The 24,549-nt window shown below is 47.1% G+C and overlaps 1 protein-coding gene across 1 annotated transcript; it reads left to right on the top strand.

Annotated features, from left to right (window-relative positions):
* Positions 1–314: 314 nt before the first annotated feature.
* Positions 315–22,756, top strand: LOC131570169 (atypical kinase COQ8B, mitochondrial-like). The gene is made up of 14 exons (XM_058822513.1): positions 315–321; positions 869–946; positions 1,487–1,585; positions 3,154–3,183; positions 3,302–3,331; positions 3,515–3,600; positions 4,735–4,875; positions 5,584–5,665; positions 9,420–9,513; positions 14,283–14,424; positions 16,949–17,056; positions 18,307–18,372; positions 19,284–19,370; positions 20,992–22,756. The coding sequence occupies exons 1-14, from the start codon at positions 315–317 to the stop codon at positions 21,346–21,348; spliced, it is 1,407 nt and encodes a 468-aa protein (XP_058678496.1). The 3' UTR covers positions 21,349–22,756.
* Positions 22,757–24,549: the final 1,793 nt, after the last annotated feature.

Below are 24,549 nucleotides of genomic sequence, written 5' to 3'. Positions count from 1 at the left end.
GATTTTGGGGGGTCCCGGATTTTAGGGTGCCCTGGATTTTAGGGGTGTCTCAAATTTTGGGGTGTCAGTATTTGGGGTGTCCCCGATTTTGGGGTGTCCCGGGTTTTGGGGTGTCGGTATTTTGCGTCTCCCCAATTTTGGGATCTCGGTATTTGGGATTTCCCCGATTTTGGGGTGTCCCGGCTCTTTTTGGGGTCCCAGATTTTGGGGTGCCGGTATTTTGGGGGGTCTCTCACTCTGTGCCCCCCCCAAAGGTCGCCGTGCGGGGCCGGGGGCGCCCGGTGCCCGTGGGGAGAGTGAGGCGGGCAGCGAGCATGGCCGGTACTGGGAGCACTGGGATATACTGGGAGGGACTGGGAGCACTGGGATATACTGGGATATACTGGGAGGGGATGAGGAGGGAATGGGAGGGGACTGGGAAAGGGAAATTGGGGACCTGGGAGCACTGGGTGGGACTGGGAATGGGGAATTAGGGAACTGGGAGGGAACTGGGATGGACTGGGATCGACTGGGAATGGGAAACTGGAGAACTGGGATGGACTGGGAGAAACTGGGAGGGGACTGGGAGGGATTAGGGGGAACTGGGAATGGGAACTGGGAGCACTGGGAGGGAGTGGGAGCATTGGGAGTGGGAAATTGGAGAACTGGGAGGGACTGGGAGGGACTGGGAATGGGGAATGTGGGAACTGGGAGCACTGGGAGGGAATTGGGAGGGAAGGAAGGGGCTGGGAATGGGCAGTTGGGGGACTGGGATGGACTGGGGGTCACTGGGATTTGGGGGTCCCCCATTGGTGTCCCCAGGTCTGGCTCTGGGGGCTTTTGGGGGTTCCCGTTTTTGGGGTCTCTCAGTGTTTGGAGTCCCCCTCAGGTCTGGCTCTGGAATTGGGGCTGGGGGCTTTGGCCAAGGCTGCCCGGACGCGGCTGCGGGGGCAGGACCGGCCCCAGGGTGAGTGAGAGAGCTGAGAGACCCCAGACCCAACCGGGGCTGATCCCCAGATCCCCCCTGAGACCCCAGACCCAACTGGGGTCTGATGCCCCCCAAATTCCCCCACAAATCTTCCCCAAATCCCCCAGATCCAATTGGGGTCTCACCCATCCCAAATTTCCCCCAGCCCCATTTCGGAGGTCCCCCTCCCCATTTTGGGGGTCCCCATCCCCAATTTCAGGGTCTCCCACCCCCATTTTCGGGATCCCCATCCCCGGTTTTGGTGTCCCCATCCCCAATTTCAGGTTCCCCATCCCCATTTTTGGGCATCCCCCTCCCCAGTTTTGGGGGTCCCCATCCCAATTTGGGGGTCCCTCACCCCAATTTGTGGATCCCCACCCCAATTTGGGGTCTCCTCCCCCGTTCAGGGGTCCCCAACCCCAGTTCTGGGGTCCCTATCCCAAATGTTGTGTTCCCCCTCCCCATTTTTGTGATTCCCGCCCCAATTTCGGGATCCCCATTTTGGGGTCCCCTCCCCATTTTGGGGTCTCTGTCCCGCAGCTCCCGCCCTGTCCGAGGGCAGCGCTGAGCGTTTGGTGGCCGCGCTCAGCCGGGCCCGGGGGGCGGCGCTCAAGGTGGGGCAGCTGCTCAGCATGGCAGGTGAGACCCCAAAGCACCCCAAAATACCCCAAAACACCCCTAAAATACCCCAAAACACCCTAAAATACCCCAAAACACCCCTAAAATACCCCAAAAACACCCCTAAAACCCCTCAAGGTGGGGCAGCTGCTCAGCATGGCAGGTGAGACCCTAAAATACCCCCAAACTACCCCCAAAATATGAAAAAAAAACCCACAAAAATACCCCCCAAAATGCAGAAAAATGCCTGTAAGATGCCCCCAAAATACCCCAAAAATATCCCCAAAAATACCCCAAAACCCCTCAAGGTGGGCCAGCTGCTCAGCATGGCAGGTGAGAGCCTAAAAATACCTCAAAAGTACCCAAAAAACCACCACAAAAATACAAAAAATACTCCAAAAATATCCCCAAAGTACAAAAAAAATTACCCCAAAAATACCTCTAAATCCCCTCAAAAATACCCAAAAAACCCTCTCAAAATACCCTAAAAATCACCCCAAAATACCCCAAACCCACCCCAAAAATTTTAAAAAATACCCTTATCAATACAAGAAAATTACCCTCAAACACCCCTAAAGTACCCCAAAAATACCCCAAAAATGTCCCAAAATAACGCTAAAATACAAAGAAAATTACTCCCAAAATACCCCAAAAGATACCCCCAAACACCCCCAAAATACCTCAAAAATGCCCCCCAAATTCCCCTAAAATACCCCAAAACCTCCCCAAAAACACCCGAATACAAACAAAATTACTCCCAAAATACCCCATGAAAATACACCAAATATACCCCAAAAACCTTAAAAAAACATCCCAAAACCCCTAAAAACCCCAAAAATCCCCCCCTAAACCCCACAGATTTGGGTCTCCTGGCCCCGCAGCTGCAGGGTGGGATTTGGGGTCTCCCATCCCTTAAATATCCCAAAATCCCCCCTAAAATCCCGTGAAATCCCCTAAAATCCTATAAAATCCCCTAAAACCCCATAAAATCCCCTAAAACTCCATAAAATCCCCTAAATCCCTCAAACTCGGAGCTGCTGCCCCCGCAGCTGCAGGGTGGGATCTGGGGTGGGATTTGGGGTTTCCCATCCCTTAAATATCCCAAAATCCCCCCTAAAACCCCATAAAACCCCATAAAACCCCATAAAATCCCCCAGACTGGGAGCTGCTGCCCCCACAGCTGCAGGGTGGGATTTGGGGTGGGATTTGGGGTGGTTTGGTGTGGGATTTGGGGTCTCCCATCCCCTTTTTCCCCCCAACCCCATAAACCCCCACAAACCTCCACAAACCCCCCCAAAGCCCCTCTCACCCCAGACGCGGAGCTGCTGCCCCCACAGCTGCAGGGTTGGATTTGGGGTGGGATTTGGGGTTTCCCATCCCTTAAATATTCCAAAATCCACACAAAAATCCCATAAAACCCTACAAAACCCCATAAAACCCCATAAAATCCCCTAAATCCCCCAGACTTGGAGGTGCTGCCCCCACAGCTGCAGGGTGGGATTTGGGGTGGGATTTGGGGTCTCCCATCGCCTTTTCCCCCCCAATCCCATAAATCCCCACAAACCCCCACACACCCCCTCTCACCCCAGACGCGGAGTTGCTGCCCCCGCAGCTGCAGGGTGGGATTTGGGGTTCCCCATCCCCTTTTCCCCCCAACCCCATCCCAAAAAATGCCAAAAAAACCCCATAAATCCCCACAAACCCCCACAAACCCCCCCAAACCCCCTCTCCCCCCAGACGCGGAGCTGCTGCCCCCGCAGCTGCAGGGTGGGATTTGGGGTGGGATTTGGGGTGGTTTGGGGTGGGATTTGGGGTGGTTTGGGGTGGGATTTGGGGTGGGATTTGGGGTGGTTTGGGGTGGGGTTTGGGGTGGTTTGGGGTGGTTTGGGGTGGGATTTGGGGTGGTTTGGGGTCCCCCATCCCCTTTCCCCCCAAACCCCTCTCCCCCAGACGCGGAGCTCCTGCCCCCGCAGCTGCAGCCGCTGCTGGCGCGGCTCAGGCAGAGCGCGGAGCCCATGCCGGGCTGGCAGAGCCGGGTGAGTGACACAGCCCCAAAGCCCAAAAATCCTAAATCCCAAACACCCCAAACCCCAAAATCCCCCAAACCCCAAAATCCCCCAAACCCAAAACAGCCCAAAATCTCCAAAACCCCAGAATCCCAAACGCCCCCAAACGCTCATAATCCCAAATCGCGAATTGCAAACACGCCAAATTCCCAAAACCCCAAAATTCCAAATTCCAAAAACCCCCAAACCCCAAAACCCCAATAACCCCAAAATCCTAAATCCCAAACCCTCGAAAAACCAAAAACCCCCAAAACCCACAAAATACCAAAACCACAAACCCCAAAAATCTCCAAAACCCCAAAGCCCAGACCCCAAAACCCCAAACCCCAAATCCTAAACACCCCAAAACCCCAAATCCTAAAAACCACAAACCCCAAAATACAAACCCCAAAACCAGAAAAATCCCCAAACCCCAAAAAACCCAAACACCAAAAACCCCGAAACCCAAACACCTCCAAATCCCAAACCCCAAAAACCAGAAAAATCCTAAAACCCCAAAAACCGCAAACCCCAAAACCCCCAAAAAACCAAAACCCCAAATCCCAAAACCCCAAAAATCCCAAAAACCCTGAAACCGAGACTGGGGGGTTTTGGGGTTTTTACAGGATTTTGGGGAGATTTTTGTAGGATTTTAAGGAATTTTTGGGATTTTTATGGGGTTTTTATATGACTTTTTAGTATGGTTTTTATGGGGTTTTTATAGGATTTTGGGGTATTTTCCCATATTTTTGCTCTTTTTATCAAGATTTTTTTGGGATCCCCTGATCCTGGACACGGAGCTGGGTCGGGAGCAGCTCCAGGAATTCCAGAATTTGGGATTTTATAGGATTTTCATAGGATTTTGGCCATATATTCACCCAGAGTTTTGGAAATTTTGGGGGAATTTTTTGTGGAATTTTGGGGATTTTTGGGAATTTTTCCCCCCATGTCCATCCTGGACATGGAATTCCTGGGATTTGGATTTTTTAGGGGGTTTTAATGGGGTTTTTATAGGATTTTTATGGGATTTTTGGGCTGTTTTGCCATATTTTGGGCATTTTTATCTGTTTTTTTGGAGGATTTTTTTTGGGAATTCTTTGGGATTTTTGGGAATTCTCTCCCCAGGCTGTTCTGGACGCTGAGCTGGGCCGGGGCTGGCGGGAGCAGCTCCAGGAGTTCCAGGAGGTTCCGGTGGCCGCTGCCTCCCTGGGCCAGGTGCACCGGGGGCGGCTGCGCTGCGGGACCCCCGTGGCCATCAAGGTGCAGGTGGGAAACGGGGAAAAAATGGGAATTTTGGAGAATTTTGGGCAGTTTTGGGGAAATTTGGAGGATTTTGGGGGATTTTTTTGGAATTTTGCTGGATTTTGGGGGGGATGTTTTGGAAATTTTGGGGGGTTTTGTGGGAATTTTTGGGGAATGTTCTTTGCATTTTGAGGATTTTTTTTTCTTTGATTTTTGGGGAATTTTTGGGGCTTTAAAATTTTAGGGGAAATTTTGGGATTTTTAGGGAATTTTTTTGGGTGGGAATCTGGGAAATTGGGACGCGAATTTTGGGCATTTGGGCAGGAACTGAGGCTGGAATTTGGGGATTTGGGCAGGAATTGATGCTGGAATTTGGGAATTTGGGCTGGAATTTGGGTTCTGGGATAGGAATTTGGGCGGGAATTTTGGGGATTTAGGTGGGAATGTGGGAGTCTGGGTCAGGAATTTGGGGAATTGGGGCTGGAATTTGGGAAAGAATTTTGGAAATTGGGGTGGGAATTTTGGTGGGAGTCTGGGAATTTGGGCTGGAATTTTGGGAATTTGAGTGGGAATTCGGGCAAGAATTTGGGAATTTGGGCTGGATTTCAGGCCCAAACTGATGGATTTGGGCTGCAGTTTTGGGAACTGAAGCTGGAATATGGACTCAAGGGTTGGAATTTGGGGAATTTGGGTGGGATTTGGGCAGGAGTTTCCGTGTTGGTGTCCCTGCAGTACCCGGGCGTCGCCCGCAGCATCGGCAGCGACGTCGAAAATCTCCTGACCCTGCTGAGCATCACACCAGGGCTGCCAAAAGGTGCCCAAAATCACCCCAAAAGCACCCCAAAAACACCGCAAAACACCCCAAAAGCACCCAAAGCACCCCAAAATCACCCAAACCCCCACAAAATTAGCCCAAAATCACCTAAAATCGCCCCAAATTACCTCAAATCACCCTAAAATTAGCCCCAAACCACCTAAAACATCCAAAATTGTATAAAATCACCACAATATCCTCAAATCAACCTCAAACCCACCCAAAATTACCTCAAATCACCTGAAATCATCCCAAAATTACCTAAAACACTCAAAATCACCTAAAATCACCTAAATACCCCAAAATATCCCCACATCAATCCAATTTCACCCTAAAATCACCCAAAATCACAAAAAATCACCCCAAACCCACCAATATTTACCTGAAATCACCCCAAAATCAACCCAAATTCACCCTAAAATCACCTCAAAATTAGCCCAAAACCACCTAAAATCACCCAAAATACCCCCAAATCAATCCAATTTCACCTGAAAATCACCCCAAATTCACCCTAAAATCACTCCAAATCACCCAAAATTAGCCCCAAATAACCTTAAACACTCAAAATCACCTCAAGTCACCTCAGAATCACCCCCAAATCACCTCAAATGAACCCAAGTCATCCCAAAATCAACCCAAAATTAGCTTGAAATCACCCCAAAATCAACCCAAATTCACCCTAAAATCACCCCAAATTCCCTCAAATCACCTGAAATCATCCCAAAATTAGCCCAAAAATCCCCACTTTCTCCCCCAAATCCCATTATTTATGCCCAAACTCCCATTATTTTCCCAAATTCCCCTTTTCCCCCAAATTCCCATTATTTCCCCAAAATCCCATTATATTTCCCCCCAAACCCCACTATTTATTCCCAAAATCCCATTATTTAATTCACCGAATCCCTTTATTTATTTTCCCCAAAATCCCCTTTTTTATTCCCAAAACCCCATTATTTTTCCCCAAAATTCCCTTATTTAATTCCCAATTTCCCATTATTTTCCCCCTCCAAATCCCACCTTTCTCTCCAACATCCCCTTATTTAATTCCCAAACCCCCATTGTTTCCCCCAAATCCTTCTATTTTCCCCAAATTCCCATTATTTCTCCCAAATTCTCCTTATTTTTCCGCAAATTCCATTATTTAATTTCCACAAATCCCATTCTATGTTTTCCCAAATTCCTGTTATTTTTCCCCCAAAATCCCATTATTTAATTCCCAAAAATGCCATTATTTATTTCCCCCAAATCCCCATTTCCCCCCTCAAATTCCCCTTTTTTTCCCCAAATTCCCATTATTTACCCCAATCCCATTATTTAATTGCCCCAAATCCCTTTATTTTCCCCCAAATTCCCATTATTTATTCCAAAATCCCCACTATTTTCCCCCCAAAACCCATTATTTATTTTCCTCAAAATCCCATTAATTATCCCTCAGAGTCCCATTATTTCCTCCAAATCCCATTATTTAATTCCCCAAAATTACACTGTTTTTCCCAAAATTCCTTTTCTTTTCCCCCAAATTCCCACTATATTTTCTAAAAACCCCATTATTTATTCCCAAATTCCCATTATTTCCCCAAAATTCCCATTATTTACATCCCCCAGAAACCCCATTATTTATTGGGCACTATTTCCCCTCAAAATTCCTATTTTCCCCCCCAAATTCCGACTATATTTTCCCAAAATCCCATTATTTATTTCCCCAAAATCCCATTAATTATTCCTCAGAATGCCATTATTTCATTCCCCAAAATTTCCATTATTTTTCCCAAAATCCCATTATTTATCCCCCAAATTCCCACTATATTTTCCCAAATTCCCATTATTTTTCCCCAAAATCATATTGTTTGTTTCCTGAAATCGCATTATTTACATCCCCCAAAATCCCATTATTTATTTTCCCCAAAATCCCACTATTTTCCCCCAAAATCCCATTATTTATTTCCCGCCCCCAAATTTCCACTATATTTTTCCATTATCCCATTATTTATTTCCCCAAAATCCCATTATTTCCATCCCCCAAAATCCCATTATTTTTCCCAGAATCCCATTCTTTTCCCCCAAAATCCCATTATTTTTCCCAAAATCTCATTATTTATATCCCCAAAAATCCCATTATTCCCCCAAATTCCCATTATTTATTTCCCCGAAATCCCATTATTTATTTCCTCAAAATCCCATTATTTCCCCCAAAATCCCATTATTTATTTTCCCCCAAAATCCCACTATTTTCCCCCAAAACCCCATTGTTTATTTCCCCCAATCCCACTATTTATTTCCTCAAAATCCCATTATTTCCCAAAAATCCCATTATTTTCCCCCAAATCCCATTATTTATTTCCCCAAAATCCCATTATTTTCCCCAAATCCCCATTATTTCCCCCAAATCCCATTATTCCCCCAAATTCCCATTATTATTTTCCTCAAAATCCCATTATTTCCCCCAAAATCCCATTATTTCTATCCCCCAAAATCCCAGTATTTATTTCCCCAAACTCCCATTATTTTCCCCAAAATCCCATTATTCGTATCCCCCAAAATCCCATTATTTTTCCCAAAATCCCATTCTTTTCCCCCAAAATCCCATTATTTCCCCAAAATCCCGTTATTTATTTCCCCCAAATCCCATTATTTGTATCCCCCAAAATCCCATTATTTTTCCCAAAATCCCATTATTTATTTCCCAAAAATCCCATTATTTCCCCCAAATTCCCATTATATGTATCCCCCAAATCCCGTTATTTATTCCCCAATCCCGTTATTTATTCCCCCAATCCCGTTATTCATTCCCCAATCCCGTTATTTATTCCCCAATCCCGTTATTTATCCCCCAATCCCGTTGTTTATTCCCCAATCCCGTTGTTTATCCCCAATCCCGTTATTTATCCCCAATCCCGTTATTTATTCCCCAATCCCGTTATTTATTCCCCAATCCCGTTATTTATTCCCCAATCCCGTTATTTATTCCCCAATCCCGTTATTTATCCCCAATCCTGTTATTTATTCCCCAATCCCGTTATTTATTCCCCCAATCCCGTTATTTATCCCCCAATCCCGTTATTTATTCCCCAATCCCGTTATTTATCCCCAATCCTGTTATTTATTCCCCAATCCCGTTATTTATTCCCCCAATCCCATTATTCATTCCCCAATCCCGTTATTTATTCCCAATCCCGTTATTTATTCCCCAATCCCGTTATTTATCCCCAATCCTGTTATTTATTCCCAATCCCCGTTATTTATTCCCCAATCCCGTTATTTATCCCCAATCCTGTTATTTATTCCCAATCCCCGTTATTTATTCCCCAATCCCGTTATTTATCCCCCAATCCCGTTGTTTATTCCCAATCCCGTTGTTTATCCCCCATCCCGTTATTTATCCCCAATCCCGTTATTTATTCCCCAATCCCGTTATTTATCCCCAATCCCGTTATTTATTCCCAATCCCCGTTGTTTATTCCCCCAATCCCGTTGTTTATCCCCAATCCCGTTATTTATTCCCCAATCCCATTGTTTATTCCCCAATCCCGTTATTTATCCCCAATCCCGTTGTTTATTCCCAATCCCGTTATTTATTCCCAATCCCGTTATTTATCCCCAATCCCGTTGTTTATTCCCAATCCCGTTATTTATTCCCAATCCCGTTATTTATCCCCCATCCCGTTGTTTATTCCCCACATCCCCGTTATTTATCCCCCATCCCGTTGTTTATTCCCCAATCCTGTTGTTTATTCCCCATCCCCGCTGTTCCCAGGCCTGTTTGCGGCGCCGGCGCTGCGGGCGCTGCAGCGGGAGCTGGAGCTCGAGTGCGACTACGAGAGGGAGGCCCAGAGCACACAAAAGTTCCGGTGGGTTTGGGCAACTTCGGGGCTTTTTGGGGATTTATGGGGCTTTTTGGGGTTTTGGGGATCCTTTTTGGGTTTTGGGGCGATTTTAGAGGGAGTTACGGGGGATTTTGGGGCTTTTTGAGGGGATTTTAAGGGGATTTTTGAGGGGATTTTAAGGCAGCTTTAGGGGAATTTTGAGGGGATTTGGGGGAATTTTAGGGGGGATTTTGGGGCAGCTTTATGGGATTTTGAGGGGATTTTGGGGCAGCTTTAGGGGATTTGGGGGGATTTTAGGAGATTTTGGGGCAGTTTTAGGGCATTTCAGGGCAGTTTTAGAGCAGGTTTTGAGGGATTTTAGGGCAGTTTTAGGGGAATTTTAGAGGGATTTTGGGGTTTTTAGAGGAGATCTTAGGGGCAGTTTTGGGGCAGTTTTTGGGGGGGAATTAGGAAATTTAGGGGCAGGTTGAGGGGATTTTGGGGTGAATTTGGGGCAGTTTTAAAACAGTTTTAGGGCATTTTAGGGCACTTTTGGGGATTTCAGGGGATTTTGGGGGGCTTTTAGGGGCAAACTTAGGAGCAATTTTTGGGGGTTTGGGGAGATTTTGGGGGATTTTAGGGGCACCTTTAGGAGATTTTTAGGGGGATTTCAGGGCGGTTTTAGGGCATTTTGGGGCACTTTCAGGGCAGGTTTTGGGGGATTTCAGAGGGGATTTGGGGCGGTTTTAGGGCATTTGGGGGATTTCAGACCCTGCAGCGGGAGCTGGAGCTGGAGCACGAGTGCGCGAGGGAGGCCCAGAGCACACGGAAATTCCGGTCACTTCGGGCAAATTTGGGGCCTTTTGGGGTTTTTTGGGATTTTTGGGATTCTTTTGGGGTAGTTTTGGGGGTTTTAGAGGGAATTATGGGGCAGCTTTTGGGGATTTTAGGGGAATTTATAGGGGATTTTTGAGGGAATTTTAGGGGGAGTTCTGGGGGATTTTGGGGCAACTTTAGGGGATTTGGGGCAGTTTTAGGGGATTTTGGGGCAGTTTTGGGGGCTTTTAGGAGGATTTTAGGGATTTTCGAGGATTTGGGGTCAGGTTTAGGGGAGGGACTTTGGGGGCATTTTTGGGAATTTTGGGGGAATTTTATGGGGGATTTTGGGGCAGGTTTAAGGGATTTAGGGGCAGGTTGAAGGCATTTTTAGGGCAGTTCTGGGGCAGTTTTGGGGGAATTTGTAGGGGATTGCGTGGCAGTTTTATGGGAATTTGGGGGGATTTAGGGGCAGTTTTAGAGGATTTAGGGGCAGTTTTAGAGGATTTAGGGGCAGTTTTAGGACACTTTTGGGGCAGGTTAGGGGATTTGCTGCGCGAGGGAGGCCCAGATCACCCAGAAATTCCAGGGGGTGCGGGGAAATCTGGGGGGATTTGGGAATTTTAGGGGAATGTTGGGGTTTTGGGGACTTTTTGGGAATTTCTGGGGTGAGTTTTGGGGGTTTTTTTGGGGCAGTTTTAGGGTTTTGGGGGGGAATTTTAGGGGGTTTTCAGGCAAATTTTAGGGGAATTTTGGGGGATCTGGGGGATTTTAGAGGGGATTTTGGGATGATTTTAGGGGATTTTGGGGCATTTTAGGGGCAGATTTAGGAGATTTAGAGAAATTTTAGAGGGGATTTTGGAGCAGTTGTGGGGCATGTTTTGGTGGATTTTAGGAGATTTTGGGGGATTTTGGGGCCGTTTTAGGGGATTTTAGAAGGGATTTCAGGGCAATTTTAGGGGAGTTTTAAGGGAGTTTTAGGGGATTTTGGGGCACTTTTAAGACAGTTTTAGGGCATTTGATGGGGATTTTGGGGCAGGTTTAGGGAATTTTCTTGGGGTTTTTTGGGATTTGGGATTTTTGGGATGTTCTCAGGTCCCTTCTGAGTTCTGACCCCTTTTTCTGGGAGGGTTTTTGGGATGAATTCTGCAGTTTCTGGGTGGATTTTTTGGGGGTTTTTGGGTTTTTTGGGGGTTTTTTTGCCAGATTTATGGGATTTTTTTCATTTTTCCTTGGAATTTTTGGGATTTGGGATTTTGGGATGTTCCTGATCCCTGCTGGGCTCTGACCCCTTTTTCTGGGTGGGGTTTTTGGGGCGAGTTTTGTGATTTTTTAGGACATTTCTGGGTGGATTTTTGGGGGGTTTTCATGGAATTTAATGGAAGTTTTGGTGATTTTTGGGATTTGGGTTTGGGATTTTTTGGGATTTGGGTTTTTTGGGATGTTCCCAGGTCCTTCCTAAGTTCTGACCCCTCTTTCTGGGTGGGGTTTTTGGAGCAATTTTTGCCATTTTTGGGCCCTTTCTGGGTGGATTTTTTGGGATTTTCGCTTGGAATTCTCAAGATTTTTTGGGATTTGGAATTTTTGGGATTTTCCTGATCCCTCCTGAATTCCAACCCCTTTTGCCAAGTTGTATTTTTGGGACCATTTCTGCACTTTTGGGGTCATTTCTGGGTGGATCTTTGGGGGATTTTCTTGAATTTTTTGGGGTTTTTTCACGGATTTTTTGGGATTTTCACTCGGAATTTTTGGGATGATTTGGGATTTTTGGGATTTTCCAGGTCTCTCCTGAGTTCCAGCCCCTTTTTCTCTGGGGGAGGGGGGGTTGGGGTGATTTTTTGCACTTTTGGGCCATTTCTGGGTGGATTTTTTGGGGGGATTTTCACAAATTTTTTTCGGGGGGGGAGGATTTTTGCTTGGGATTTTTGGGATTTTTTGGGATTTCAGGATGTCCCCAGGTCTCTCCTGAGTTCCGACCCCTTTTTCTGGGAGGGATTTTTTGGGGATTTTTGCAATTTCTGCGCTTTTTGAGGTTTTGGGCCATTCCTGGGTGGATTTTTCCTGGATTTTTTGGGATTTTCACTTGGAATTTTTGGGGATTTTGGAATTTTTGGGATTTTGCAGATCCTTGCTGAATTCCGACCCCTTTTTCCAAGTTGGATTTTTGGAGTGATTTTTTCACCTTTGGAGGTTTTGGGCCATTTCTGGGTGGATTTTTTGGGATTTTCATCTGCTTTTATGGAATTTTTGGGGGGATTTTTGGGATTTGGGATTTTTTGGATTTTTGTGTTCCCAGCGCCCTCCTGGGCTTTTCCAGATGGGGTTTTTGGGGCGATTTTTGGGTGGATTTTTGGGGGTTTTCATGGATTTTTGGGGGTTTTTTTCCCAGATTTTTTTGGATTTGCACTTGGGATTTTTGGGGATTTTTGAATTTTTCCAGGTCACTCCTGAGTTCTGACCCCTTTTTCCAAGTTGGATTTTTTGGGCAATTTTTGCACTTTTTGAGGTCTTGGGCCATTTCTGGGTTGATTTTTTGGGAGTTTTTTTGGATTTTGGGGGTTTGGGAGTTTTTGGGATTTGTGTTTCAGATTTTTCGGGGGTTTGGGATTTTTGGGGTGCTCCCCGATCCCTGCTCTGTTCCAAGTCCTTCTTCTGGGAGGGCTTTTGGGGCAATTTTCGCAGTTTCTGGGTGGATTTTTTGGGGGGTTTTGGTGGAATTTTGTGGGATCTTTCAGGATTTTGGGGGTTTTGGGATTGTTCCAGGTCCCTGCTCTTGGTTCTGACCCCTTTTTCTGGGAGGGATTTTTGCACTTTTGGGCCATTTGTGGGTGGATTTTTTGGTTGGGTTTTGGGTTTTTGTTTGGGTTTTTCTTTTTTTTTTTTTTTTTTGCCAGTTTCATGGGATTTGGGGGATTTTCACTTGAAATTTTCGGGATTTTTTGGGATTTCGGGATGTTCCCAGGTCCCTCCTGAGTTCCGACCCCTTTTTCTGGGAGGGATTTTCTCGGGGTTTTGGCCGGATTTGGTGGAATTTTTTCGAGATTTTTGTATTTTTCACTTGGAATTTTCAGAGATTTTGGGGTTTTTGGGATTGTTCCAGGTCCCTGCTCGGTTCTGATCCCTTTTCCTGGGAGGGATTTTTGCACTTTTGGGCCATTTCTGGGTGGATTTTTTGGTGGGTTTTTTTTTGGGGGGGGGGGGGGGGGGTGTTGTTTGTTTGTTTGTTTGTTTGTTTGTTTTTTACCAGTTTTATGGGATTTGGGGGATTTTCACTTGAAATTTTCGGGATTTTTTGGGATTTCGGGATGTTCCCAGGTCCCTCCTGAGTTCCGACCCCTTTTCCTGGGAGGGATTTTTGCACTTTGGGGCCATTTCTGGGTGGGTTTTCTCGGGGTTTCGGCCGAATTTTATGTAATTTTTTCGAGATTTTTGGGGTTTTCACTCGGAATGTTTCGGGATTTTGGGGATTTTGGGATTGTCGCAGGTCTCTCCTGAGTTTTTTCTGGGAGGGATTTTTGCACTTTTGGGCCATTTCTGAGTGGATTTTTTGGTTGGGATTTTTTTTGGGGGGGGGGGGTTTGTTTTGGTTTTTTGTTTTTTTTTTTTTTTGTGGGGGGGGGTTTTGTTTGTTTTTTGGGTTTTTTGGGTTTTTTGCCAGTTTTTTGGGTTTTTGTGGGGTTTTTTTTTTTTTTTGTTTGTTTGTTTGTTGTTTTTTTTTTTTTTTTTTTGCCAGTTTCATGGGATTTGGGGGATTTTCACTTGAAATTTTCGGGATTTTTTTGGGATTTCGGGATGTCCCCAGGTCCCTCCTGAGTCCCGACCCCTTTTTCCCGGGAGGGATTTTTGCACTTTGGGGCCATTTCTGGGTGGGTTTTCTCGGGGTTTCGGCCGGACTCGAAGGGATTTTCCGCCATTTTCCGCCACTTTCCGCCATTTTCCGCCATTTTCCGCCACTTTCCGCCACTTTCCGCCATTTTGGTGTGTTTGGGGTTTCCCAGGTCCCTGCTGGGCTCCGATCGCTTTTTCCGCGTGCCCGCCGTGGTTCCCGCGCTCAGCGCGCGCCGCGTGCTCTGCACCGAGTGGGGGCGGGGCGCGGCCCTGGAGCGCTGCCGGGGCCTCCCTCAGGAGCGGCGCGATCAGGTGGGGGCGGCGCCGCCCGCGCGGCCTCGGGCGATTCCGGGGGGTTTTGGGGCTTTTTAGGGGTTTTGGGGCACTTTGGGGTTCCTTAGCGGGTTTTGGCGGGACATTGGGTGGGTTTTAGGGGATTTTGGAGGGATTTTTTGTGATTTTTAGGGGGATTTTGGGGCGTATTTTGGTATTCGCGGGGGGCGGATCTTGGATTTTTAGGGGGATTTTTAGGGGGATTTTTAGGGGGGTTTGGGCGGGGCTGGGGGGATTTTGTGGATTTTGGGGCGATTTTTGGTATTCGCGAGGGGGCGGATCTTGGATTTTTAGGGGGATTTTTAGGGGGGTTTGGGTGGGGTTGGGGGGATTTTGTGGATTTTGGGGGGCTTTAGGGATTTTTTTAGGGGATTTTGGAGGGATTTTTTGTGATTTTTAGGGGGATTTTGTGGCGATTTTTGGTATTCGCGAGGGGGCGGATCTTGGATTTTTAGGGGGATTTTTAGGGGGGTTTGGGCGGGGTTGGGGGGATTTTGTGGATTTTGGGATTTTTGGTATTCGCGAGGGGGCGGATCTTGGATTTTTAGGGGGATTTTTAGGGGGGTTTGGGTGGGGTTGGGGGGATTTTGTGGATTTTGGGGGGATTTAGGGATTTTTTTAGGGGATTTTGGAGGGATTTTTTGTGATTTTTAGGGGGATTTTGGGGCGTATTTTGGTATTCGCGAGGGGGCGAATCTTGGATTTTTAGGGGGATTTTTAGGGGGGTTTGGGCGGGGTTGGGGGATTTTTGTGGATTTTGGGGTTTTTTTAAGGGAGTTTATTGGGAGTTTTTGAGGGGCTGAGGGGATTTGGGTTCTTTGGGGGACTTTTGGGGAGATTTGTGTGGGGTTTGGGGATTTGGGAGAATTTGGGGAGTTTTGGGGGCGATTTTGAGGAGATTTTGGGGGTTTTGGGTGTGGATTTAGGGGGAATTTGGAGGGATTTTTGGGGGGTTTGGGGGTGATTTTAGGGGGGGTTTGGGGACATTTGGGGGAATTTTGGGGTCTTTGGGTGGTGCCGGAGCCCCCCCAGGAGAGCAGAGAGCAGGTGGGGACGAGGGGCGCCAAAATTGGGGGGATTTGGGGATTTGGGGGGGTTTGGGACTTTTGGTATTTTGGAGGGAGATTTTGGGATATTTAGGGGGATTTTTGGAGACTTTTTGGGGGATTTTTGCGGGTTTTGAGGAATTTTTGGGCGGGTTGGGGAATTTTTTAGGGGATTTTGGGAAGTATTTGGGGATTTTTGGGGAATATTTGGGGGATTTTGAGGGGATTTTTAGGGGGATTTTGGAGGGGATTTGGGAGTGAATTTTGGGGATTGGGGAGGACTTGGGGGGATTTTCTGGGGGATTTTTAGAGGGGATTTGGGGGAGATTTTTAGAGATTTGGGGGGTTGGGGACATTTTGGGGATTTGGGGGAATTTTTGGGGGGATTTTGGGGTCTTGGGGCGGTGCCGGAGCCTCCCCCAGGAGCGGTGGGACCGGGGGTGTGGGGAGAATTTGGGATTTTTAGAGGGAATTGGGGAAATTGGGGGATTTTTTAGGGGGATTTTTTTAGGGGGATTTTGGGGCGATTTTTGGTATTTTGGGGGGATTTGTTGGGGGGAGGGGTTGGGGGATTTTGGAGGAATTACTTGGGATTTTTGGGGGAATTTTTGGGATGATTTGGCGGGGTTGAGGATTTTGGGGGGAATTGGGTTTTTTTAGGGGGATTTTTGGGTGTTTTGGGGAGGTGATTTGGGGGGGTTGGGGGAATTTGGGGGGATTTTGGGGAGGGGTTGGGGGGGCTTGGGTGATTTTGGGGGGATTTGAGGATTTTTGGGGGGAATTTTGGGAGTGGATTTTGGGGGGGTGTTGGGGGATTTTGGGGGGTTTTTAGGGGTATTGGGGTGTTTGGGGCGATTTTGGGGGATTTAGGGATTTTTTTTAGGGGATTTTGGGGGTTTGGGGGATTTTAGGGGATTTGTGGGGATCTGGGATTTTCTGGGGGAATTATTGGGGGGATTGGGAAATTTGGGGGATTTTAGGGGGGATTTTGGGTTTGTTAGGGACATTTTGGGGAATTTGGGGAATTGGGAGAATTTGGAGGGAATTGGAGGCATTTTGGGGGGCATTTTTATGGGGAATTTTGGGGGATTTTTGGGGATTTTTAGGGTTTTTTGGGTTGGAATGTAGAGAATTTGGGGATTTGGGAGAATTTGGGATTTGGGGAGATTGGGGATTTTTAGTGGGGGGATTTTGGGGGAAGTTTTGGGGGTTTGTTTGGGGGGATTTTGTGGAGGTTTTATGGGAATTTTTGGGGATTTTTTTATTTGGAGGGATTTTGGGGGCGGATTTTTGTGAAGGTTTTATAGGAACTTTTGAGAAATTTTGGGGGATTTTGTGGCATTTCTACTGCATTTTTTGGTGGTTTTTAAACAGAATTTTCATAATTTGGGGATTTTTTTCAGTTTTTTGGGGCTTTTAGTGCCCCTGCTCCCCAGCTTTAACCCTTTCCCGCCCAGATCTGCACGGAGCTGCTCCGGCTCTGCCTGCAGGAGCTTTTCCAGTTCCGCTTCATGCAAACCGACCCGAACTGGGCCAACTTCCTCTACGACCCCGAGCGGCACAAAGTGAGCAAGAAAAATCGGAATTTTGGCCAATTTCAGGAATTTTGTGGAATTCTAGGGGGATTTGGGGAGGTTTTAGGGGATTTTAGGGGAATTAAATGGGATTTCAAGGGGATTTTTAGGGATTTTTGTCCAGGATTTTGGGGGATTTTTTTCCCCAGGATTTTTGAGGACTTTTTTTTTTTTTTTTTTTTTTTTTTTTTTTTTAGGATTTTTTGAGGATTTTTGGGGTATTTTTTTATTTTTTCAGGATTTTCTGGGATTTTTCTTCAGGGTTTTGGGGGATTTTTAAAAAGAATTTTGGGGTTTTTTTTGAGGACTTTTTTGGGGATTTTGGAGGATTTTTTGGGGATTTTTTCAGGATTTTTTTGATTTTTCCAGGAATTTTTTGGAATTTCTTGAGAATTTTGTGGAGATTTTTTTGGACAATTTTTCAGGATTTTTTGGGGACATTTTTTTGGGTTTTTTTTTTTTTTTGTTTGTTTTTGGTGGTTTTTTTTTTTTTTTTTTTTTTTTTTTTTTTTTTTTTTTTTTCAGAACTTTTGGGGGATTGTTTGGGGATTTTTTTTTTTTTTTTGACAATTTTTCCAGGATTTCTTGGGTATTTTTTGAGGATTTTTGGGGATTTTCTTGGGGATTTTTTTGTGATTTTTTTGAGGATTTTTTCATGACTTTGTGGGTTTTTTTAAAGAATTTTCTGGGGTATTTTTGAGGATTTTTTCAAGGATTTTTGGGGATATTTTTCAGTATTTTGGAGGGGGTTTTTTGAGTATTTTTTTGTATTTTTTGAGGATTTTTGGGAGGATTTTTTTAGGATTTTTGGGATATTTTTGGGGGATTTTTTAGGAATTTTTGAGGACTTTTTGAGAATGGTTTTTTGTAAATTTTTAAGGATTTTTTTCAGGATTTTTTTCAGGATTTTTGGGGGATTTTTTTTATTTTTTCAGGATTTTTCAGGGTTTTTTTTTTTTGAGGATTTTTTTGGGGACCTTTTTGGGGTTTCAGGTGGATTTTTTGAGGATATTTGGGGATTTTTTTGAAGATTTTTTTTTTATTTTGGGGGAATTTTTAGGCATTTTTGGAATTTTTTTCAGGATTTTTTTTTTTGTTTTTTAGGATTTTTTTAGGATTTGGGGCAAATTTTTGGGGGATTTTTTTAGGAGAGTCCAACCACCTCCCCATCCCCCAAATTTGGGAATTTTTGGGGGTATTTTTGGGGATTTATTTGGATTTTTGGAGGTTTTGTCCCCCAGGTGACGCTGTTGGATTTCGGGGCGTGCCGGAGCTTCGAGAAGGAATTCACCGATCTCTACATCGAGGTGGGGAAAAATTGGGAAAAAGAAGAAAAAAAGAGAAAAAATGGGGGAAAAATTGGGGAAAATGGGGAAAAACAACCCTGGAAAATGGAAAAAATTTAAAACTTCAGAAAAATTGGGGAAAAAGGGGAGGAAAGGGGGAAAATGGGAAAAAATAAAAATTAAAAATTGGGGAAAATGGGAAAAAATAAAAATGAAAAAAAATGGGAAAAATGGGGGAAAATTAAGGGAAAATTGGAACAATTGGGAAAGAACAGGAAAAATTGAGGAAAAATTGGGCAAAACCCAGGAAGAAATGGGAAAAAAAGCAAAAAATGGGGAAAATGGGAAAAAATTAGAAAAAGAGGGGAAAATGGGAAAAGAATGGGAAAAAACAGGAAAAATGGGAAGAAAGGGGAAAGTGGGGGAAAACAGGAAAATGGAATAAAATAGGGAGAAATAGGAAGAAATTGGCAAAATTTGAGAAAAATTGGGGAAATTGGGAATAAAATGGGAGAAAAATGGGGGGAAAAGGGGGAAAATGGGAAAAATAATAGAAAAATCTGGAAAAAAACAGGAGAAAAATTTGGAAAATGGGAAAAAAATTGGAAAAAAGTGGAAAATGGGATAAAACAGGAAAAACAGAAAAAATTTTTTAAATTGGGGAAAAAATGGAAAAAATGTGAATAATGGGGAAAGTATGGGTAAAATGGAAAAAATGGCGCAAAATGGAAAAAAAGGGGAAACAATGGGAGGAAAACTGGGAAAAAGGGGGAAAAAAGGAGGGAAATGGGAAAAATGGGGAATTTGGGGCGATTTTGGGGGATTTTATGAGGATTTTGAGGGGATTTTGATGGAAAAAACCCAGAAATAAAATCTGGAAATTGTGTAAAACCCAGAAATTTGGGTAAAAAATCAGAATTTTGGGGTTCCAGGTGATTCGGGCTGCGGCTGACAGGGACGAGGAGAAAATCCTGAGCAAATCCCGGGAGCTGAAATTCCTGACAGGCTTCGAGTCCCCGGTGAGAACGGGCAAAAATCCCAACATTTTGGGGCAAAACCCCCTCAAATTTTGGGGTAAAAACCCTCCAATTTTGGGCCTTCTTGTTTCCCAAATTTTGGGGCAAAGAATCTCAAATCTTAGGCCTTTTAACTTCCCCAATTCTGGGGCAAAAAAAAAATTGGGGCCAAACCCCCCAATTTTGGGACCAAAACTTCAATTATCACCCTAATTTTGGGGCAAAACCCCTCAATTTTTGAGCCCCTTTCACCCCAATTTTGGGGCCAATACTCTCCAAATTTGGGGGGAAAACCCCCAATTTTGGGGCCTATTTCTCCCAATTTGGTCCTTTTTCCTTCCTCCATTTTGGGGCAAAAAAAACCCAGTTTTGGGGCAAAACCCTCTGAATTTGGGGTCAAACCCCCCAATTTTTAAGCCCCTTTCACCCCAATTTTGGAGTCAAAACCCCCAAATTTGAGCCTTTTCCCTCCCCCATTTCTGGGGCAAAAACCCCCAATTTTGAGACCACTTTTACCCTGATTTTGGGGAAAAAAACCTGATTTTGGGGCCCTTTTCACCCCAGTTTTGGGCTTCTTCTGTTCCCCAATTTTGGGGCAAACCCCCTGAATTTGGGGCAAAAAAAACCACCAATTTTTTTGAGACCACTTCAAAAAAAAACCAATTTTGAGGCCGGTTTTGCCCAATTTTAGGCCACTTTCACCCCAATTTTGGCATCAAAACCCCCCAGTTTTGGCGCTTTTTCCTTCCCTAATTTTGGGGTTCTCTCCTCACCCCCAGTTTTGGGGTCTTTCCATTTTTTGGTTCTTTCTGACCTCGGTTTGAGTCTCTTCCACCCCGAATTTTGGGGTTCCCCAATTTGGGGGTTCCTCATCCCAATTTTGGTCTTGTCACCCCAGTTTTGGGGTTTTCCACTCCAATTTGGGGTTTTTCACTCCAATTTTGGGCTTTCTCACCTCAGTTTCAGGGTTCTGCCCCAGTTTTGGGATCTCCCAATTTCAGGTCCTTCCTCACCCCAGTTTTGTGCATTCTCACCCCAATTTTAGGATTTCTTTTATCTAATTTTGGGGTTTTCCCCAATTTAGGGGTTCCCCACCCCAATTTTGGTCTCTGTCACCCCAAATTTTGGGGTTTTGCCCCCCAGTTTTGGGGTTCTTCACCCCCAAACATTCACAGTCCCAACACCCTAATTTTGGGGTTTCCCCTCTGATTTTGAGGGTACTCCCCCTCCAATTTTTGGTTTCCTCACCCTCCTAATTTTGGGGTTTTGCCCTCCCGATTTTGGACTCTCTTGCCCCAATTTTGGGATTTCTCTTGCCCCAGTTTTGGGGTTTTGCACCCCCCCAATTTTGGGGTTCCTTCCCCCAAAGTTTGTGTTTCCTTTTCACCCCAAATCTTGGGCTCTCTCACCCCCCAATTTTGGGGTTTTGTTCCCCAGTTTTGGAGTTCCTCATCCCAAATGTTCGGGTTCCTCGCCCTAATTTTGGGGTATCCCCCAATTTAGGGTTTCCTCACCCCAATTTTGGTCTCTCACCCCCAAATTTTGGGGGTTTGCCCCCCAATTTTTTACCTCTTCCCCCCAGATTTTCCCGTCCCTCCTGACCCAAATTTTGTTTCTTCCCCAGGCCATGGAGTCCCTGCACGTCCAGGCCGTGCTGCTGCTGGGGGAGCCTTTTTGGGGTTCCCAGCCGTTCGATTTCGGGGCTCAGGGCACGGCGCGGGGGGTGCGGGGGCTGCTGCCGCGGATGCTGCGGGGCCGCCTGGGGCCGCCCCCCGAGCCCAGCTACGCCCTGCACCGCAAGCTGGGCGGCGTCTTCATGGCCTGCGCCCACCTCGGGGGCCGCGTGCGCTGCCGGGAGCTCTTCCTGCAGCTCCACAGCTCCTACACCCAGCGGGGAAACGCCAGCAGCGCTGAAGGGGGATTGCAACCCAAAAACGGCGTCACGTCTTCCGGAATCCCAGAATGCAGGAAAGGACCTTAAAAAGCGCCCGCTTCCAGCTGATCGTCTCCTGAGCTCTGTCTCGCCAAGACCTCGTTCGCACTTCGATCTCCCGAGATCCCATTTCTCGTTCAATAGAATCCATGAACAAAACAATCTGGTTTTGTTCTCCTATGGTCTCATTTGTGCCTTCACTGGGGCAGAGGCCCCTCTCCCTCATGGCACCTTAATCCAGGATGGAACCGTGGGCAGGTTCCTTCCAGGCACAACATTCCAGCATTCTGTCAGGGACTCCCTGCCCTTCTTCCCTCTGCTCCCAGCTGCAGAATGTGCAGCAAAGCCGCCTTTGCTGTCTGCTCGGGGAGCCCAGCCAGCTGCTGCAGCCTGGCCCTGCCCTGCACAGCTCCCCTGGCAGGCACGGCAGGAGCAGCGCCCCGGCAGCCTCAGCAATCGCCCTCTGACATCTCTGGCACTCGCTGCCATGGGCTGCAATTCCAGCTGCCAGCAAGGAAAAGATGCTCCTGCCCTTCGAGGCCAAATTCCGAAGGGGCCAAGACACAAATGCAGCAAGATCTTACACAGACATTTCACTGCCAGCCTCCAGAACTTCATCCAGGGCTGTTTGAGCACCTGGATTGGGAAGGAAAAAATAAAATCAGGGGAGGGTCTTTGGCCAGGAGCTGCCACAGGTAAAGAGAGACCCTGGAAGGGAAAAGGAGCAGACAAAGGAAGGCAGGAGAGAAAGCAGGACACAAACGGCAGCCAGCTGACAAGGTGGCACTCTGAAAACCAAACCTGGGCTTATGGAATAGGAATGGGACAGAAAGGAAGAATTCTGAAACTTGATTTACTCTGTTTCTCTAAACAACCTGTGCAGCCAGGACTTCACTGCCCTGACAGGGAAGAAGCATTTTCCAGATCAAACCTGAATTTGATCCCTTTTACTGTGCGCCCAGTAAATCACAGTTGTGGTCGTTTTCATCAAGGGCCCGAGCTCTTTGTGCCAGCACATGCAGCAAGCCCCAGGCAGGACAGCACGGCAACCAACTCACAGCTGAGGGACTCAGAACACCTAAACACCAGCAGGGCACACTGCTCATGTTTGCTACAATAGGCAGCACTGACAAGGATAGGTAATGACAGCCTCTTCAGCACCCCAATCCCTTCTCCCTTTTAAACTTTCTCTGAAATTACCAAAACTGCTCTTAAAATTCCTTTCTCTTTGTCAATCCCACATCTTTTGGGAGCAGACTCAGGAAGAGAGCACAACATTAATCTGTTGTTATTCACACATGGCTTGTTGTTCGTCTTTCCCTACTAAATGACAGCAATAGATCTTGAGAATAACCAGGTATCCTGAGGAATTTTTCCTGCAGCAAGTTATTTTCCTATCATGGTGCATCTGTAATTTTATTGCTTATTAAAAGACCACTCTAAATACAGTACAGCACCTTGCAATTACTCCCCCTTCTATTTGTAAACCTCAAAGGCTTCCAGGTCTGAACAAAAGGAAAAACCCTGTGTCACCCTTTGGGGATATGAACATCTTTAGGGTTTGGACACATGCCGGGATAGCCACTGTAAGAGCTGGATGGACTGGAAAACCAACTGATGTAACAGTATTTTCTGGTGAGAGGCAAATCCTGCTGCTGCTGCTGCCCCAGGAATTTCTTTTCATTTGAGAAGCATCAAGAAAGGCCAAGAGCGTTGCAACACACAGAGCCTGGGGGAGGCATCAGGGTATTTCTTGTAGCAGCTTCTCCCTGTCAAGAACCCCCTGCCAGGCTCAACTTGAGAGAAATTCTCCCACAGTATCCAACCATCAGCTTCTTTTGGGTGGGATGAGGAACAGCCAGCACTGGAAATGTTTCAATGCACCGGAGCAGCAGCGCCTGCAGGGGAGAGACTCTTTGGCTCTGGGCTCTCCGGGCACTTTCTGCTGCAAGGCCGCTCCCCTGTGGATGTCCCAAGGTGGGGTTTGGAGGCCTTGGGCACATGAGCGCTGTACAGGACAAAGGAGCTCTGCTCAGTGGGGTGGAGACTGAGGACAGTGGAGCAGAGCCATGAGAGTGTTTAAAGGGAGGTTTCAGGGATGGTGGATCCTTTTGCCATAGTGGAAAACAGCCAGAGAGAGAAAGAATTAATGCCAAGGGCAGCTGGGGGGGCCCAGACTGGCACCAGCAGAAAGGAATTTCCCTCCCAGGGCAGGGCTGTGGTGCAGCACGTCCCCAGCAGGAGCCTGGAGCAGCCCAAGGCTCTGTGTGGGCAGGCAGAGGCAGGCAGGAGGCAGAGCTGTCAGCAAAGGAAGGGCCCAGCCAGGTGGGGCAGCCGGGGGATGCCAACAGCCTGCAGGGACAGAGGCACAGGGCAGGGACACCGTGGGACAGCCTGGGCTGCACAGGGCACAGGGATGGGCAGCAGCTGCAAGACAGCCCTGCCAGAGCCAACATGGGCAGCACTTTGGCCATGGCTGCTGGGCCTGGGCCTGAGGCCACGAGGAGGGGACAAGTGACCCTTGCAGGGCTGGGACCTCATTGCCTCCTTGTCCCTGCTCAGCACCCTGGCAGGGGCCGCCCCATGCTCCTGTCCCTGGCATTGCACATCCCCACATGCCAGTGCCCATCCCGGGAAGAGCCCTGAGCAAGGAGGGAGGGACAGCATCTGCCTGGCCAGGGGCTGGGGCCCAGGCCTCGGCCCTTGGCATTCCTCAAACACATCCAGGTGTGCTCAGCACAGAGACACCTTGGCCTTGGTGTCCCCAGCTGCCATCACTGCCTCCAGTGTTCTGGAACCTGGGGACACTTTCTCAGTCCTGTCCCTCAGTGAGACCCATTAAATCTTCTAGCAAATTCAGTGTTTCAATCTCACTTTGAGCTCTTGAGAAGTTCTTTTAGCCCACTCTGAGGGACTGGGTCTGATGCAAAGAGCACCAAAGCCCCAGAGGGTCATTGAAGTCCCTGTGCTGTGTCTGTGCTGCTGAGCTGGGCCGGGCTCCTGGCCCAGAGGCAGCTCCTGGCAAGGGCAGCGCTGCAGAGACACAGCTCTGGCCAGGAGCAGCTCCTGTGCACAGCCCAGCAGGGCTGGGGCACTGCCAGGGCCCCTCAGGGACACCAGCAGGGCACAGACAGAGCTCACAGGGGCTCAGCACTGGCAGGGGCTGTGGAATGTCCCCGAGGGGGCTGTGTCACAGCAGCACCTCTGTGGCTGTGTCATAGAGGCACAGAGCAGCTGGGATGTCAGCAA

The sequence above is a fragment of the Ammospiza caudacuta genome, chromosome 33, assembly GCF_027887145.1.
Source record: "Ammospiza caudacuta isolate bAmmCau1 chromosome 33, bAmmCau1.pri, whole genome shotgun sequence".
In the NCBI taxonomy this organism is placed as follows: Eukaryota; Metazoa; Chordata; class Aves; order Passeriformes; family Passerellidae; genus Ammospiza; species Ammospiza caudacuta.
The sequence above is the reverse complement of the archived record's forward strand: the minus strand, read 5'-3'. Positions and strand labels throughout refer to the sequence as shown.

Coding starts and splice junctions, on each gene's coding strand:
- LOC131570169 (XM_058822513.1), top strand. Junction 5,666..9,419: donor CACACCAGGGCTGCCAAAAG/GTGCCCAAAATC, acceptor CGCTGTTCCCAG/GCCTGTTTGCGGCGCCGGCG. Junction 9,514..14,282: donor CAGAGCACACAAAAGTTCCG/GTGGGTTTGGGC, acceptor GGGGTTTCCCAG/GTCCCTGCTGGGCTCCGATC.